General features: G+C 42.8%; 1 protein-coding gene across 1 annotated transcript in view; it reads right to left on the minus strand.

Moving 5' to 3' along the window:
- Positions 1-19,312, minus strand: part of B4GALNT3 (beta-1,4-N-acetyl-galactosaminyltransferase 3) — an 86,860-nt gene that overhangs the window by 14,466 nt on the left and 53,082 nt on the right. Inside the window, exons 3-12 of the mRNA XM_054987693.1 lie at positions 18,921-18,998; positions 11,822-11,917; positions 10,415-10,505; positions 8,645-8,745; positions 6,704-6,771; positions 5,764-5,842; positions 3,556-3,622; positions 2,306-2,449; positions 1,565-1,674; positions 61-161 (exon numbers count right to left, since the gene is read on the minus strand). Coding sequence (XP_054843668.1) covers positions 61-161; positions 1,565-1,674; positions 2,306-2,449; positions 3,556-3,622; positions 5,764-5,842; positions 6,704-6,771; positions 8,645-8,745; positions 10,415-10,505; positions 11,822-11,917; positions 18,921-18,998 — 935 coding nt within the window. The remainder of the gene's footprint in view (positions 1-60; positions 162-1,564; positions 1,675-2,305; positions 2,450-3,555; positions 3,623-5,763; positions 5,843-6,703; positions 6,772-8,644; positions 8,746-10,414; positions 10,506-11,821; positions 11,918-18,920; positions 18,999-19,312) is intronic.

Consider the following 19,312-nt stretch of genomic DNA (forward strand, 5'->3'; position numbering starts at 1 on the left):
TTCAGTTCTAGCTTTCCAGTCACAAAACTATGCAACTTCTCCAAAAGGAAAGGGTTTTACCTGTCCAAGTAATAGGCATTTTCCTGGTAAAAGCACTTGTTATCTGTCTCCATGTGGCTCAGGCGACTGTAGTCATTGGGATATACAAAGGACAAATGAACCTTGAAAGAGCAGAAGATGATGCATCAACAGAACTGAATTTCAAAGTTACTCTGCATGATCAGAAACATCCAGAGTTTTTCACTCATTTCAGATTTATTCACAAATTGCATGGATCATTGTGTAGAATTCTGAGATCTGCCTTGCTTTATACCAGGGATAACAAGCCTGCTATTTAATTGTGTTGTCATTTCCTTCAGAGGTAGGTGTGCCACTTGTCCTTAATTTTAAGCTGTGGATATAATGCGTCACTCAAATTTTAAAAATGACAAAACAAAGCATGTTAAGGGACCGTAATTTCAGGACAAATGAGAGGCTGCTTCCACACACGTTGGATAATCCACTTTCAATACTCTTTAGTGAACATTTGGAACTGCTTTTCCATGTGTGGAACAAAAAATCCACTTCCAAAGGATTGCTAAAGTGCATTGAAAGTGCATTATTCAATGTGTGTGGAAATGGCCAACATCTATGTTACTCAGATGCCCCAAGTATCTCTCTAGAACATCAATTATATTTCTGACAGGTCATTGATATGACATGTCATCTAGTTCTCCACTGAAACTCATGCTTTTATTTTGTGGAAATGTTATTCTTTGAACTCAATCTACTCAAAAGCTCTCAATCTGCTGGTTCACACAGCAGTTTACAACTAATAAAAAGTACCCAGTAATACATAATCTGGAATGCTGGTACAAAATGGACAGGTGTGCAAAAAAGACTCTTTCAAATGGAAGATGATCATCAGCCGATGGGAATGAATGATAACTGACCCAGTGAGAGAGTCAGTGTAGAAGCTGGTACAGTCAATCAGCTCCTTGCAGCAGAAATTGAGTGTCTGCCTGGTAAGGTCCTGAAACAAGAGGGATAGACCTGAACCCCTATTTTGTTTATTTACAAAATGTGTATGCCTCCTTTTTGCCCAATCAAGGCCACTAAGGCAACTAATAGTTAAAAAAAACATTATAAAATGTATCATAAAAACAATTAAAACCACAGCGAAAATACATAGTAAAAGTACATAAAACAATCAATAAAACATATGGCAGGAAAGAGGGATCACTGAAGGAACAAAAAAAGTCTACACCCGCTGGTGGAAGATAGCGACAGAAAGGGACAGACAACTATCTCTGAGGAGAGAGTTCCATAGTTTGGTGCCGCTGCAGAGAAGGCCCTCTCCCAGGTTGCCACCTGCCTCATGTCACAAACAGGACCTCAGAAGATGATCTTAGAGGCTGGGCAGGTTCAGAAACAGACTGGTAGTGTTTTGGCAGGAAACAGAATGAGAAAAATGTACATGCACACATATACATTATACCAACAGGGTTAAGCCATCCTTCCAAATATGCATCCATTCACAGCAGGTGTGTAAGTTGGCTGTTTCCAGCTGAACAATGAGACTTACAAATTGTAGCCCCTGATAGCGCTGCAGTGGGAGCCCACTGACTAGGTAGCTTGGCTTGTAAGGGCAATCTGGAAGGACCTTGCGCATCTGTGACTTGCTTAGCAGAGGCACTGAGAAACAAAGGCAAAAAAGAAGCATTCACACCAGTGGAACAGCTCCACGCTAAACAATCCTCAACAGGAGCAAAAGCCACTTCCAGCTAACCTGAACCCCACTTTTGTCCAGTCTAGTTTTGATTATTATAACTTCTTCCCAAAGGAATTTGTCCTGTATCCATAGGAGTCCCTTCTAGATCCACTTGTATTGCCTGCAACAAGTCAACCTTCCCTTTGACCTGGTGGAGAGCTTTCAGAAATCCTTTCTACGAGAATGGCTAACTACATCCAGCTACATCCAGCCCTTATCTGTTCCTGTGGCCCTACCAACGTTGATCATATACGATACAAAAGCTTGCCCACAATTCCATTTGTAGGGGAAAGAAGAAAAAATCAAGTTCTGTGCGGGAGAGAGTTCAATGAGTATTATATCTCTTTGGATTTTCTATGTAATATCCCAGCATCATGCCTAGTTAATGTGATAAAACACATGTTATTATAACCCCTTGGGTAACTGTCCACCGAACAGTGTCTCCCCAGAGATATAGGCATTGAATATGCCTGCCGTACCCCACTGAGTTCTTGTCGCATGATAACTTCGAGAGAGGATTAATGCTGCATTCAGATATTGTTTTTTACTGTTTACCTTTATAAATGGTGTCTCGAGGGTCAGGCTTCAGCATATCAGCTGGGTGTCCCGCTGCATTCCGACTGTGCGTGATCTGGCTTCCATGAGTAGCCAGAGACTGAGGGATGTGATCAATCTCATTCATTTTCAAAAGAGTTTCATCTTTTAGGATCCCGGAAAAAAAAGAGGGTAAGAACGGAAGAAAACCAGAATCATCAGCACAGGTAAAGGCATAGTTCTGTGTATGTGTCCTTAATCCTGGCATGTATGCCAAAGAAATAGTAACAGATTTACTACAGTGCAATCCTATGGTGAGTTACTCCACAAAAACAACAACATTCGATTTATATACCGCCTTTCAGGGCAACTTAACACCCACTCTGAGTGGTTTACAAAGTATGTTATTATTATTCCCTGTGAGGTGGGTGGGGCTGAGAGAGCTCCTAGAAGCTGTGACTGACCCAAGGTCACCCAGCTGGCTTCAAGTGGAAGAGTGGGGAATCAAACCCAGTTCTCCAGATTAGAGTCCCATTGCTTTTAACCACTACACCAAACTGGCTCTTGTATTCAAACCTTGTTGACACGAGGCACTGACAACTCTTACTCCATCACAGTCCCAGATCATGCATACACTACAAACTTAATCCTGCCGTGGCTTTCTCACAAGTAACTCCAGGAACTACAGTTCTGTGGGGGTCTACAGATTTTTACACCACACCATAGGAGCTCCACCCTGGCCTGTTGGGTCCAAGCCTCAAGGCTCATCTATGAAGCCCTCCCGTCTCCCTTGGAAAACCAGGGAAATGAGGCAACTCTTGTTGGGGGTATTTATAAGCCCACATTTCTTCCAAGCAACAGGGTCCCAAGAAGGGTAACAGATTAAAAACCATATAAATCACAGAAGGTCTGTGTCTGCTGTGTAGACCCTTCCACCCAGAATTTAGTAGATGTCTCTTGCATCAATATATCAGAGAACAATCCAACATTAGAGACTCCAAATCCAGTCATATTTATGGATCTGGCAACATAAACTGAATTCCAAATTTTATCAAACAACAAAAGGCCACTTATGGAGCCTCCTAGTTTCCCTCTTTCTCCCAATCTCAGCTCCTCCCAATACCCCAGGAAACAAAGGAGATATTATATGAAAAATGTACAAGTGCAACATTCCTGACTGGGCTTGGGATGTGCGGCATTCAGAGGGAAATGATATGAATGACAAAGATTAGCTCATGTGGCAGTATTAACTCTGTTGGGGAGGCACTTACTGGCATAAAGGGAGAGAGACTGAGAGTCAATGATTGCAAACGTGGCTTCTGGATCATTCAGCTTCCACTGAAAGAGGAAGACAGAGGCAAACAAGGTCCATTACTTATATTTATCAACTGGAAAAGAAAATGGAGAGCCTTACCCTTATAACCCAAGATAAATGTAGCCACGGCGCATGCATTGTAGCCTATCAGGTGCTTGACACCTACCCAGCCCTTTGGAATTGCAGTCCCTAACAGCCAGCAAAATAAGAGATAATCGTGCGGTCCTAAGCAGCGTTATACCCTTCTATGCCCATTGAAGTCAATGGCCTTAGAACAATGTACCTGTGCTTAAGCTGACACTGCAACAGAGCCATACTAAGCAGGTTTACTTACTTAGTTCATTTATGGCCCACGTTTCTCATTGAAACAGAGAAGGATTAGAAGAGGATGTAACTCTTCTTAGGATGGCACTGTTATGGTACCATCCTGTGCAGAGTTACTCAAGTCTATGCCCATTGAAATCATTTATTTACTTCAATTATACCCCAACTTTCTCCCCATTGGAAACCCAAAGCAGCTTACAGGGCTCTCTTCTCTTCCTTTTATCCTCAAAACAGCTTACAGGGCTCTCTTCTCCTCCATTTTATCCTCACAACAACCCTGTGAGGTAGGTTTGGTTGAGAGGGACTGGCCCAAGTTCATGTCATGAACTTCCATAGCAGAGTGGGGATTCAAGCTTAGATCTCCAAGACCCTAGTCTGACACTCTATAACCATTACACCACATTCACTCTCAATCTGACTGGAGTATATCTGCACGGAATTGCACTGTTAAGCTACAATCTCAACACAAACACATTAGTGAATGTCCCATTAAGCTCAATTATTTCTGAGTATGCGAGCTCAGGACTGTGCCGATAACGAGACTCTGGTTAGACTGATATACGTGACTGACATTCTGCTCACCGGGCTTCAATAAGGAATCCCTTCCTAACTTTATTATTATTATTCATTTGATTTATAGCCTGCCCTCCCTACAAGCAGGCTCAGGGCACGTTACAACAATATAATAATACAAAAATAGACATTTAAATACGTTAAAATCAGGTATCATCCAAATATATACAATCAGAATCCAAGATGGCAGCCGCTTCCACTCTTTCCCAACCAAAATATAAACAAGGGGGGAGAGGGAGCACAAACTAATATTGCACTGTGACTTCACATAATGAGGGGGCAGATGATCATGTAGCTCCCCCTTGAGTTCTTTTTCATGTATTATGAAAAAGATGACAGACCCCTTCATACAGTAGGAAGGCCTCACAAATATTAAGCAGCTGAGAAGGGCATCCAATAGTAAACAAATGTAACTCTTAGAATTAGATCACATATTTTCTTTAAGGAGATTAGTTTTTGTGTAGGAAAAGGCGCCAGCATTACAATTTGTGGTGCAAGCTTTCATCCCCCTCTCCCAACTTATTCTTAAGTAAATGGATCGACTGGTTGGTACATGCTCCATCCATGAACTCCCAGTGGTGAAAACATACTAGCATGCCTACAAGGGAGCTTTCCACATTGCTAAACATGCCATGTAAATTAGTTATGCTTTGGTTGTTGTGGATTTTCCAGGCTGTATTGCCGTGGTCCTGGCATTGTAGTTCCTGACGTTTCGCCAGCAGCTGTGACTGGCATCTTCAGAGGTGTAGCACCGAAAGACAGGGATCTCTGAGAGAGATCCCTCTGAAGATGCCAGTCACAGCTGCTGGCGAAACGTCAGGAACTACAATGCCAGGACCACGGCAATACAGCCCGGAAAATCCACAACAACCATCGTTCTCCGGCCGTGAGAGCCTTTGACAATAGTTATGCTTTGTTGCAGAAAGATTTCGTCTCTGTGCTTGGCTTTATGCTTGTTTTTCAAATTTTCTGCTACCAGACCAAATGGTATCTCTTTCACTGAATGTCCTTACTATTGTTCATTAGTACATTGCTGTTGATTAAACTGTAGTTTTACTTGCACTGTGTAATCCGCCTTGGATCTCAGTGAGAAAGGCGGACTATAAATGAATAACAACAGCAGCAGCAACAATAATAACAATACTTCAAGCATTACAGTGAACATGCTTTTTTCTCCTCTCTGTAGGAAAGTCAGCATGGGCAATGCTCTTCAGGCCAAGCCCCTGCAAAATTAGCCAAACAAACACAGCTAGACACAAACACTTACTGCCACTTCCACATGGTCTGTGCCTTTGTCATCTTGCTTGTGCAGCACCTCAAAATAGTACTTGTTTGAAGCTGATAATCTATGAGAAGGATGAGAGAGAGAGATGAACCCACTACACTACATCGCTCTAGCTTACAACCCATAATTCAGTCAAATAAGGGGTCACATCCTATTTCTCTAGTCAGTGATGATTTTTCCCCCCAAGAAGAGGCCAAAAATGTGCAGGAATTCTTTGTGTCTCTTTGTGTCTCCTGTTAATATACCTCCCCTCTAGCCATGGGATCTGGCCATTGAATTCAAGCGTCTCAATCTCTGGGAAACCTGAGATAGATTCAACTAAGTCAACCCATTTATTTGTATAGAGATAAGGCCATCAGCTGCTCCATCTTGCATAACAAAAAGACTATCATGGGAACAGCCCCAGACATGGGGGAAGACAAAATCTTTAATTGAGCAAATTACTATCAAGTAACAACTGCAATATTCACATGAATAATGCTGGATGCCTGCATTAATCTTTGTGCTTATTGTGAAATTCAAGATAAATTTGTTTCATCAGAGGAGAGAATTCAGTGATCTCTAAGAAATATCAGCCACCACCACCAGGGGGCACTCTGAAATTGTTTTAAACAGAACCGTTAAAATACAAGCAGGAGCCACTGATAACGATGAAAGAAGCCTTATAGGTCATCATCTCATTTCCAAAACGTTTTGAAGTCACTGTCTTCTAAAAATGACATTTCCAAAGACCTTCAAAGGTGAAAACGTTCCTGTCATCAAAGGGCTCAAGCAGGAGGAGGATTAATAAGAGACACGCAAAAGCATACAGGCTTTTGTTAAAAATAGGGCAAACGACGTGATTGGCTGACACCTAAAGAGTGAATCACGGGAATCTGATGAGTAGATTTGCAGGCGGCTGAACAATACAAAAGTCACTCACTTCACTGGCCTTGACTTTTGGCTCCTAAACTTCCCGAACTCCCCAGGCGCTGTCCACTCCTTCCCAGTCTGCAACAAAAAAGCAGAAAATATCCCTTCCGCATTATACTTCACCCATATGGAGCTGCAGCACAGTTCTTGATTGCTTGTGGAGTGGCGGTGAACCCAGCCCGAGGTTCAATATTCAAATGACTGTGAAAGAAGCAAAGCCTGTTGTTTGCTATTTTCATAATTCCTGAATCTCATGACATGATAATTTCCAATGAGTACAGCCCAAAGATGCAGACACTGGGCCGAGGAACAGGCGCCTTCCTAATCAAGATCCTTCCCTGCGTTGTCGCCATTGCCGTTCCAGGCTTGCAGCACTGATTCTTGGCTCCACGCTTGCCCCCAACAAGGCTCAGAGAAATGAGAAAGGAAGATACATGGCAGGAAGTGCCTTGGCTGCAGCTTCAGTGAGGGCAGAAGTAACTCTTCTTCGTCTTCGCCTGGGTCTTATGAGCAATGGGGAGGGGGGAGACACATCTTTACCTTTGCAGAAGATGACTGAAAGCCTAGGCCAAGGCACTTCTGCCCTCACAAAGGCGCCCTGCCCCAGACTCCAAGCTTGGCACAGCAGCCAAGAAGCATTATGGTAAAGGTTTAAAGGGGCCCAAACAAAAGCAGGTTTCCCATGAGGTGGCCATCCCTGCTGTAAAGAATTAGCAGGTTGCTTAAATATTGTTCCATTTTGGTAATTCTAATTCACAGCATTCTCAAACTGTAATTTTCAGGACCCATTTGCAAAGTAAACTCTTCACCACTTGTCTCCTCTCAGTATAAAGCTCAGCAATCTCACATCAGTTATCAGCCAACAAGCTTCTATTTGGAGTTGCCAAGGTTCGTATTCCTAGTCTCACTGATGCCGAGTTCTGCAGCTTTCCCACTTCATAAACACATCTCTCATCTCCAGCCCCCTAAATGGTCACAGGGAGTCATGACAGAATTCTGCAAATATTTTAATGACCAGGTAACTCCTGGTGCATTCTGGGATGCCATTCAACCGTTGCACAAGTAGGTGAGTATGGAAAGCCATTACAAGAATATATAAACAGCCACCAAATAAAAATGGCAGTGAGAGACTCAGTCCTGCCAGACTGCCCCAGCCTAACCTGGATCTTTTTACCTGGGCCTCAGGGGGCATTACCAATGAGTTGCCTGAAGCCAGACCAGCAGGGAGTATCCTGGTGACTGGTGGGATCGCCAGCTGGACACATAGTAGGTGCCATGGCGGCCACAGCAGCCAACCAAGGCACAGAGGCTGGAATCAGGCCAACTGTCCTGGCACTGCTTTTGACTATCAGCTGGCCAGGGGGTGTGGGGGTGTGTATGCTGGTACCGAACATTCCAGCTGAGCAGCAGCACCTGCTTGGCACCTGGAGGCAGGGAAGCAGCCAGCGAAAGGCTGAGACTGGCAGGTGGTGGCCCCCATGTCCGTGGGAAAAGGCCTTCTGGGAGGAGTTTTGGGGCAGGGCTGAGGCAAGTCCAGGCTTGAGATCAGGGAGAAACAGAGAGAGAAGCCCCAGCAGAGAAGCCAGGCTCAGGAGCGCAGGCATAAGAAGTAACTTAGCTTTCCCGGGGTGAGAGATGCCAAAAGAGCAGCAGAATTTTGTATGGGAGGAGGTGGAACTGAGGGGAAGGCTCTGGAGCCAGGGGAGGTCCAAGCAGAAAAAGGCAGTCCTGGGTGATATAAACCACAAGAACCAATGCCTGTGTGCCTACCCAAATAAAGCAAACAGTAACTGTGATGAGAGTTACTCATCACAGTAGGTTGATGGGAGACCCTAGAGGTAGCAGGTTTGAGAGCTCTGTAAGACTTGAAAAATGGACCCCTCTGTTTGTCTCCAAGAGCAGATGACGACATTACATTTTTAAAAAGAAAGAAAGAAAGTGGATACTGTACCTTGCCTACACTGGCCAGGAGCTGGATGCCTGGGACGTTCTCATCGGCACTCAGCCAGAACTCTGCATTGTTATCGGCAGCAATAGCAAACTGAAACTCGCCTGCAGAAAGAATCCCGGGGTTAACTGGGACATTAGCCAGACCTGTTAAAGAGAAGACGCCCTTCGACTTGTACAGAAAGTGAGATGGAGCCCTTTGTTGGGAGAATTCTAGACAGCAGATTTCTAACCCCCTAATTCTGTACTGTAGTAAACCTCTAGAAGGAAAAAGAGAATATTCTGTAAAAAGCCAAGCACCTTTCCCCTAATCACACCTCAGTACAGGAAGACATTTCCCATATGCACTGCAAGGAAATATAATGCACCACGGCTCGCTCGATTGTCTATCTTTGTTTAGTCTAAATCATCGGACCAAGTGGACTCTGGCTCATGAAAGCTTATGCCATAATAAATCCATTAGTCTCTAAAGGGCCACAAGACTCTGTTATTTTGGCTGCAGTAGTTGTTTAGTCTGATGCTACATCTGCACAGGTTTAATTGTCATAGTTCTCCATATAGAACCCTGAACACTAATTCTGTGAAGGTGTTAAGAAGCCTGTTAAAAATCAGTGTTACAATTCACAGGTTTCTCTGATCAAAAGTAACGGCAGACAAACTGACATAATGATATAGTCAGACCTATAGTTAGACCTGCCCTTATATTAGATACAATAGGGAAATCTCAAATAATCGTTTTCTTGATATAGAAAGGCTCACACTGGTTTAATTACACAATTTCCACCCTTGTTATTCTGCCTATCTGCAAAACATTCTAGGGATACATACGGTAAAAACAGAAAGCAAACTAAAACCAAACACCAGTAAGACCAATTAATAAAACTCCGTCCCAGTACAGCAATATTGTTGAATAAAGTAATAGAGATGTCAAAAATGTTAGGTGCAACCCAGCCAAAGCTAAGAACAATGACATCCTGTTGGTGTCCAGGAGGAGATATTTAACTGCGTCTGTCACTGAAATCAGTGAGACTTAACAGAGCTTAAGTGTGGCTGAATCCTGGACCTGCTCATTAAAAACTTGGCTAAATTAGAGTTTAGTATCTTATCTCACATCTGTATGAGCAACATAGAATTGAGAGAAAGGGGGTGATGTTATTACCTAAAATTCCACACACCCTTCCGATATCACTTCCTTTTATTTCCAGTTTTCAGCTGAAGCTGAGTGTAAAAAGCTCTCTTCTAGCCATGCTTCATTGTAAATGTGGAGCTGTGGCTCAGTGGTAGAACATCTGCTTGGCATGCAGAAGTTCCCAAGTTCAATCCCCGGCACCTCCAGTTAAAAGGATCAGGTAGTAGGTGATGTGAACAACCTCCATCTGAGACCCCGGGGAAGCACTGCTAGTCAGAGTACAGAGAGTAAGCCTTGACAGACCGAAGGCCTAAGTCAGTGTAAGGATGTTCCACATAAAGCAGTACCATCTCCTAAAAATGGCAGCAATTTTAAGAGGCATTTTAGCTTTTTCTTTATCAATTTAGGAAACAAGTAATTATAAAGATTATTATGATATTAAAGAATGCTTTGGTTTTTTGGAGGAGGAGAAAAAGCAATAGGGGAAAAGATGCCACACTTGCTTTGTATGTGAGAAGCCTGATTTGTTTATATGAAAAAAAAGACTGAATAAAGATGAACCTGCTTCAAAAATATGAAGATGAACATTTTTAAAAATGGACTATTCTGAGAATGAGGTTAAATCTCATCAGCTGAACTTCTCACCATCATGGAATGGATGCAGGTAGCCAAATATGCGCAACCCATAGTTGGTCCATTTTGGAGAGGCTGCCAGTTTCTTCAAAGTGGTCCGTGTCTGCAATCACAAACAAAAGCAAAAATAAACATAATAATAAACATAATAATAAACATAACAATAACAATAATAAGGGAGTGGAATAGCTAGGGAGAAGGACAGGGAAAAGTATGAAATGTAACACAGCCAGAATAAAGAATAGAAGAAGTCAAGTACTCCGGAAAAGGGACAGCTGCATTACAGCACGATTCTACTAAGAGTTACTCCAGTCCAAACCCAACGAAATCAGTGTTCTTGGACTGGAATAATTCTGCACAGGATGCACTGTTCATCTGATAAAGTGGGCTCGAGCCTGCAAAAGCTTTTTCTTTTACATCTGTTAGTGTTTAAGATGCCTAAATTCCCGGTTTTGTTTTTGGAATAAGTACAGCGGGTTTGAGGGGACCATACAGTGCCAGAGCAAGATTTGAGTTCAGTAACACCTTAAAGACCAACAAGATTTCCAGGGTGTAAGCTTTTGAGAGACTCTCGAATGCTTATACCCTGGAAATCTTGTTGATTCTTAAGGTGCTGTTGGACTCACATCTTGTTCTTCTAATGCAGACCCACACAGCTATCCGCCTGAAATTATCCACATACTTTCCCTATTTCTCTATGTTGTAGGAAGTTCTAGAGGCTGCCTCTTATATGGGATTGGGATCCCCAGGGCTTTTTTTCTGGGAAAAGAGGTGGTGGAACTCAGTGGGTTGCCCTCGGAGAAAATGGTCACATGGCTGGTGGCCCCGCCCCCTGATCTCCAGACAGAGGGGAGTTTAGATTGCCCTCTGTACTGCGGCGCAGAGGGCAATCTAAGCTCCCCTCTGTCTGGAGATCAGGGGGCGGGGCCACCAGCCATGTGACCATTTTCAAGAGGTTCCCGAACTCCGTCCACCACGTTCCTGCTGAAAAAAAGCCCTGGGGATCCCTATAAGAAAGTACTACGGATATATGACTCTTTTAATATTAAGTTGTTTATTTACAAATAACAAAGAGAGAAGCAAACAGACAGATAGAAGGGCAGTGGAAGTCTTAAAGCAGCTTTAGCTCCAAGCGTAACAACAGAATGTTTTAGTCCCACAAAATGTCTTCTTGCCAGCCACAAATGTTTAGTGATCCAGACAGATTTAAACTGAAATGATATGTATGTGTGACCACATTCTGGAGATGAATTCCAGTGGCTTCAGGCACCTTCCACAATGTTTTTTTTTAATGGTTAATTAGAGGACAATAAAGAAACGCTACTTGGTCTCATCTAGGAGGATATAGAAGCCTAAGGAGAAAATACAGCTCCTTCTTTACTTGGCACAAGAAAACCTGTTCCACCATGGCATACTCACATGAGGATACAATGGGAAGTGGAGGTTCTTCCTCAGCTGCTCAATGGAGCCACCACACCAGTCTTCGAAGACATGGAGATTGACTTGGCCCCTGAACTGCAAGTCAACGGAAGAACAAGGAGACCCCCATTACAACTCAGCCCAATGCCCACAAAGCCTACTACCGTTTTACGTCTAAATGGCCAGAGCACAGCATGGCAGGATTGGGAGAGTGGGAGCTGAAAGGCGCCCCAAAAGATAAAGTGCATGAAAACCTTTAATTTGGCTTGATTACGGATTGGTGTTCTCCATATAGGATACAGACATTTTCTGCACGGGTGAGTTTTGCCAGTTCTGGCCCCGCACCACTTCAGATTTTCTTCTGAATTCCACATGCTTAAGTCCCCCTTCAGATTTCAATGCAGCATTTTCAAGAATTCTCTTTCAATCTTCTCCCCCATGTTTTTCTTGATGCATTTTGATTTGGCTTTTTCAATCATGAAGTATGTTCATTTCAGTTTTTTCCTTGCAGCCCTCTGTTCCGCCCTCCTCACCCGCTCCGCAGGCCCCTTCTTGCTTGGCTGGTGTCTCCAGCCTCCTCTCAGGTCCTTTCTCCTCCTTTCCCCATGTCCCCTTCCTTTCTCAAGACACACCTTTATTTTGGAAGAAAACTTGACGTTATAAGGTCATAATGTCATTACATTGTGTCACTTGGTCCCACCAGTGCCGGACTCTGCCTCCCAGTTCTGGGTCAGCCCAGGCAAGGCACTCCAGCTTGAACCATGGAGGGGGGTCATAAATCAGAAACAAAAATGTCTACTTGGAGCATGGCTGTCATGTACAGATGAAATTTATTTTAAACTAAATATAATGACATTATGACGTCATAAAAATATAATGGCAAGGTTACTTTGTGTTGTGGTTACATGAATCTCCAGTGAGTTTTCAAAGATTAGCTATCTATACTTTTTGGATAAAAAGTTATGTGGTTGGGGTTACTCTGAGCCAACACTGCACGCATGCCCTGATGGATTTTCTTTCACTTTCACTCTCGTTTCCCCCCCCATTTTTTCCACTGTTAACACCTTAGTGCTGGGCACCTCTGGTCATCACAACATTATAAAGTAATAATGTAATTGAGCATACACAAGGATTTTTTAAAACGGGGTGGTGGTGACGTGACAGCACCGGAGAAGCTAACAGTGACACCAACGATGATGTCCATGCCTCATCACATAGTCCTCTTTATTTCACGGCGGTGTGGACAAAAAAAGAAGGCACTCATAGCCGGATTAAAAGCGGCATGCATGGCACTTAACTCCTTTAAGGTTAGCAAAGATGTACAAGACCAATGCAAACACATGCTCGTTCTGTAACAAAGATACAGCTAACTTCTTTCATATGTGGTGGATGTGTATACGAGCCTCTGGTTTTTGGCAGCAAATAGCGGAAATTCTACCAATTGGATTGGAAATACATATCCCTCAGAAACCAGAGATACTACTGCTGAACTATCTACCTAATTTACCTAGAGATCAGCAAATAATTGCCCTACATATGATTACAGCTGCCAGATTGGTTTTTGCCAGACAATGGAAACAAAAGAATACCTCTAAATTGCATGATTGGTTATTGAAAATAAAGATTTATACCTTAGTGAAATTAACTGCATATCAGAAAAATAGAGATATTTGCCGTATAGATCTTTTATGGTCAGAAGCAATACAAAGAATGGGACTAGCAATTTTGTAACTGGAAGAGGTATTGATAGTATGAGCTGGTGATGTGTGATTTTGCATATTGGTGGAGATGGGACAGGAGGTTTTAGATGAGTGATAGGATTGGTAGATATCAGTGTTTTCCCCTGTATCCTGTATTCCCTTTTGAGTATGTATGTTGGTCCTTCGTGTATGTTTATAGTTTGTTAATAAAAGTAATTTTTTAAAAAAAGCTACATGCAGAAAGGAAGGTGGCCAAAATGAATACAATCCTTAAGGAGTGAACACTCAAAAAGAGTGGAGTAAATCACCAGTGTGGAAAACGCCATAGTGAAAAACCCTGACTGGGCAGTGGGAGATGACGCCGCCTGTGCCTCCGTTAAAGTAGAAGTTCAAGGTCCTTGACTTTGGAATACGCAAATGAAACAGAAAGCAAGAGGTAATGTAGGAGTCAAAGTCCGTAACCAAGTGTAATATTTTCCACTCTGATAATCAAGATATCTGACACTACAGATGCTGCTGCCTGGTATGGTCAACATCCATCTGTTCATCTCTTAAATCGATTAGTTAATCTGATGCAAAACCTGAGCCAAGTGAAGCTCAGTAAGAACGGAGTCATTTGTTTTCACAGTGCCATGCATAGGTCACAAGTAATGGAAGCACTTCCACAGACAATCACGTCCATGCAAAACTAAAGCTACAAATAGAATTTGGGATATGGTACCAAGATGCATCTGGAGTGCTTTCCCAATTATAGATGTCATAACCGTCCAAGCGATCTATGTTGGAGCCTGAGGCCAATGCAATGGTAGAAGCAATCACCCATACATGAATCGCCCATGTGCATGGTCTGGCTGTGGTCAGTAATGCTAACCCAGGTCTGGAGCAAAATGGTGCAGATCCTCTTCCCCATCAGTCCAGGAGCAGTACTGCTGCCTTGTATGAATGGAGCAGAACAGGGACAAGGAATGGTATATGAAGTGCACCATGACTATTCAGGTCTCAGTTTCTGTTGCAGGTCAAGTTGACCACAGTGGATCTGAAGCACCTATAAATGGATACTGCTCAAGTGACAGAATGGCAGATTCAATGCAGTTATATCTGCCAGTGTCTTATTTTGCTAGAGGGCAATAGGAAACCCTTTCCTTTGCTGAGCCCAGACTAGCACAGGCTAGCAGGAGGAATGGAGCCAGAGGAAAGCCATTTTTACTCTTGGAAAGCAACAGGAGAGTTCTGAGCATGTCCATCCTGTAGAACTTGAGAAATGTTAACAGATCAGTATTTCCACTTGACAGCACTTCTGTCTGAGCATAAGCAGAGTGGAGTGCTGACTTTATGTAGCCAAGAGACACCGGCAAAACAGTTATTTGGATCATGGACTTCTACACCCTTGTTTCCTGCTCTCCATAGAAAGCTGAACCTTTAAATATTTTCAGCTCATTATTAATTCCTCTGATAAGATACGGAAAGATTCTGGGTCTCACGTGAGATGCTTTCCCTACCTTATTCTGTGGCTGGAAGCATTCAACACTTTTCTAAATGTGGCGCATATGCAATTCCAGTGGACCACCAACTATCAGAGTTAGCCTGAATTGCATCTGCTTAGACAATTGATTCTAAGGACTCTTTTCACACATTACAGTTGTTCGCACATATATCTTCTATGTTTTATTATAGATAATATGAATTTCATACAGATATACGCAGAGGACCAGGATTTGGCTGCAGCACCCTGTTGAGTACATACCCAGCTGCAAACCCAAGTTTGATGATGAGACATGTGCGTGGCTACAATCAACTTGCTAAAAGTCAGAGTACGAGTTAGAGCAAAAGTAAGCTGCAAACTCCAAGTATCCAGAATTGTGCCAAATTCAATTTGGTCTTTCACTGGAGAACTCCGGATACTTCTCTGCCATCCTAGATTTCTCCCTGGGTCTGGGATCTAATACGGTAGATAAAAGCGCTAAAGTTGCTCTAATTTTAAACCTTACTCAGAAGCACAAAGACTATCTCAGGCTGCCCACAAATTAGTTGGCACTTGCTGCATAACAAATATTTCCTTCTGCTGCAAGGGTTTCTCAGGAGAAAAAGTCTAAGGACATGGAAAACATAAGGGATCAAAATAATGCTCTGCTGAAGCAGAAAGTCATTGGACTCTAGAAAAGCCGGCAGAAAATGGTCTCCAACCCTGTGTTTCCCTACTTCACATTCTGAAAATGACTCCAAGGAAGTGAACAGAAAATCGCAGGCAGATGATAGATCTCTGCAACATGGAAATCATCTGGCATGAGTTTGAGAGGCATGTTTGGAAAACCTCCAGGGACTGCTGTCTCCCATTTGTACACTTGACACGCATGCAATCATTCACACATTACGTAATTTATTTTTGTCCTCCAGGGAGCTTGAGGCAGTGTATAGAGTCAAAGGGACTCCCACCTGGGCCCCTTGACCAGCTTAGCTTCAGCAAGGTTGCAGGATAATTTTACTGTGCCCTGAGCCCAAGTTACAAGCCAGCAGCCCTTTTCTGGCTAGATTTCTACAAAATGTAGACAACTAGCTTCTGAAGAAGACTTCACAATTTCTTGTGTGTGCGCGTGTGTGCAAAGGGGGTACTTTCAAATTTGTAATCACTAGGAAAACTTTGCTCAATTTTTTTTATCGCTTGGCAGTTCATTATCTCTAGGGAAAATCAGCTGCATAAAATCTGAAGAATGTACAAATGCTATTGAAGATAAAACAGACAAAAAGGGGGTTTGAGCCGGAGAAGAAAGGAGAGATTGTGCTGCTGCTGCTTAGACATTTTTAAAGTTACATTTGTAAGACTCTTCTGTCTCTCTGCTCCACAGGTCCAGGCCCCTCCTCTCTGGAGAACTTCTGAAGCTGGGTGATATTCAGTAGCTAGTGGCTCGAAGCTGTAACCATACATCTAGTGTACAACTATACGCTTGCTAAATTTTCTTAACAGGCATTCCCCCTGCCCCTGCAATAAAAGATGTGTTTTGTTCTCACGTGCATCGACTCAACTCAACACTTCAAGGCAAAGAGGGGGCAGATTTGTCTGCCGTCCTTGTAGGGGCTGGCTGCATATTCCAGCACACACAAGATGCACCTTTCAGCACAGTCAAGGGGCATGCAGGGGAAGCAGGCAGCAAGAAGCATGCACAGTTCAAATCTCAGTGCAGGGAAGCACTTTAAAATAACATGTTCCAGGAGTTGTAATTTAACTACGTGCATTTGTCGCTTCCTGAATATCCAGGCTTTCTTGAATGGAACCTTGAGTAAATATGAATAAACTCAATTCCCCTTGCCCCTTAGGAGATGAAGGGTCCCTTTCAGAACCCTTCGTGGCGGTGCCGCTTCTGGAGAAGATGCTCAGGATTTATAACTTCAGTGCCCATTACAGACATTTTGGATGACAAATGCAACTGAGTGCAGATAATGGTGCTGTTCCGTATAGTTCGGGCTGTGTATGCATGGTATTAAATTTTTAGCCAACCCAAATTCCACACCAAGGGGGAAAAAAACCCTAAACTCTGCAACTTGCATTAATTGGGCAAATTAAACAACCTCACATATTTTTGCACAATCTATTCTGCTCCTGCTAGTCGGGGGTGGGGGGAGGGGGGAGAACTATGCTAAAGCCTCACTGTCCTCCCACTGGAAATCCACCCCAGTCCAGCTACCCCTCTAGCTTGTGAGATTTCAGAGGATTCTGCCTTCAGGGCTAGAAACATGCAGTTACATTGGTAGGACAGGATGACATGTTTAGCACGCTAAATTCTAATGCCAAAGAACATGTTTGTTTCATGTAATGTACAGAACATACATACCATTCTTTCCTTATGTTAGCCCTCAACTGCTACAGTATTAAGATCAGTTTCTGTTTCAGCAGGGTATTAAACTGGATCTTATACTGGATCTTACTGTCCGTTCCATTGCTCCTTTTATGAAAAGAGGTGCCCTAAAGGGGAAAGACCTGTAGCTGGTACTTGATTTTTTGCTGCTGAGCCACGGAATCACTGGTTTTCTCTACATGTATCTTTCCAAGAGCGGTAGTTTCTGCCTCAATGGTTGTTACCATCTTGGCCAAGCACACACAAAGACTTTCTATCGTGCGTTTCAGCATCCTGGCCTGTTTGCATGCCATATAAGCAATGGACCTCCCTAAAGGTTGCCATTACTTGGTGGGTTTTAAAAATACACGAGGAAGCTTAACCACTCCAGTGGAAGTCTTTATAGGTACCGGGACTGGAGAGAAAACAACCATGGAGGCAGCACTGCCTACAGCAGGAAATTATGTACATGTAAAGGGAGTTACAAAATATGAAGAGATCCAGCAGACCATCCAAGGGCCCTAGAAGAGGATAAATTCTTGGGAAAATAAACGAGAAGAATTAATGTTTAATTTCCTTCTTCCGATCAACCCAGAAACTAAAAATATACTGTATAGAAGAGTCTGAAGTTCTTTAGTGCACACTCTGTCTTACCTCTGTCTGTCTTATCTCTTCATTCCACAAAGATATTTTCACTTTATGCAATATATGTCAAGGTCAATTTCCCTTTCTTAAAAACTGCTTGGTGTGAAATGCCAAACCTCTCTGGCTGTCAGAAGGCATTTTATTGTCACAAATGACTCTGAAATCTCTTTTTACTGCTCTGGTTTGCCAGGAGCACACATCTCCTGTTCAAACAAATCCAAGCTTCATTGCCAGTGGGAATAAAGCCATGCTCTGTTCCCTTCCTTGCCCTGATCCCAGCAGCCACAGGAATCACAATTCAATAAAATGCTTAGAAAGATGCCAAAAGTACAATAAAGGGTATCCTATCCCCATCTATAATTAATTTGTGCAAGAATATGGATTTCTCATCCTTAATTTAATCTACAAACCACTAGAAATTTCAAAAGGAAATTAGCCTGAAGAAATCAAAAGGCAAAATGGGGACATAACAGAGATCATTGTCATTTTATCTGCTTCAACAAATGAACATGACATTAAGCTCCGGTGGCAAAATTGGGCTCACTGGCTACTAGTATTACTGGGGAGAAAAAAACAGTTGGTTACAAAGGACTGTTGTAGATGCAACATGAGACAAGACCATGGCAGGAGAAACAAAATAACAAAAAAATCCCTTTTTAATATCTTAAGCTCCCCAAATCAATAAACCAAGCACTAAATCCTTTGGCATCTTCTTTCAAGCTTAACAAAACAAAGTCAATTTGGCTGCCAGAACTCAGTTCTAATCCATATTAATCAAAGAACAAAGTACTACCCATGCCACTCCCCCAAAACGGGTAGCTATTGCCCTGGCCACCAGGACCTTCAACCCACAGCTTCATTTTCATTATCCTGAAGAGGTCAGTTTCAGATTTTTAGTAGCAAGGTATTTAATAGGACATTAACCTCAGGCCTCCAAGGGGCAGAGCTGTCCAACGTTGCAGAATCATTCCTACTCTTCCCACCTCCTCGGTGTTCTGAGTTCTAAATCCATGCAGAGAAAAAAAGCAAGAAGATGATGTTATTCTGTGCACAGGTTTTTGGAAGGGCATAAAAACACACCATCACAAAGCCTATCAAAGTCACCGGCTCTGCAATTCTAAGCAGAGTTACTCCAGTCTAAAGCTATTGATTTCAATGGGCCTAGACCAGAGTAAGCTCTGTTTAGGATTGCACTGCAGGGCATAAAAGTTATACCACTGGAAGGGTTGTCATCTAGCCAACTTTAAAACCAATACAAATCCTTACTTTGGGTACAATTTATTTTAAAAATCCTAGCCAGAATGCTACTGAATATT

This window comes from Eublepharis macularius, chromosome 9 (genome assembly GCF_028583425.1).
Source record: "Eublepharis macularius isolate TG4126 chromosome 9, MPM_Emac_v1.0, whole genome shotgun sequence".
Taxonomy (NCBI): Eukaryota; Metazoa; Chordata; class Lepidosauria; order Squamata; family Eublepharidae; genus Eublepharis; species Eublepharis macularius.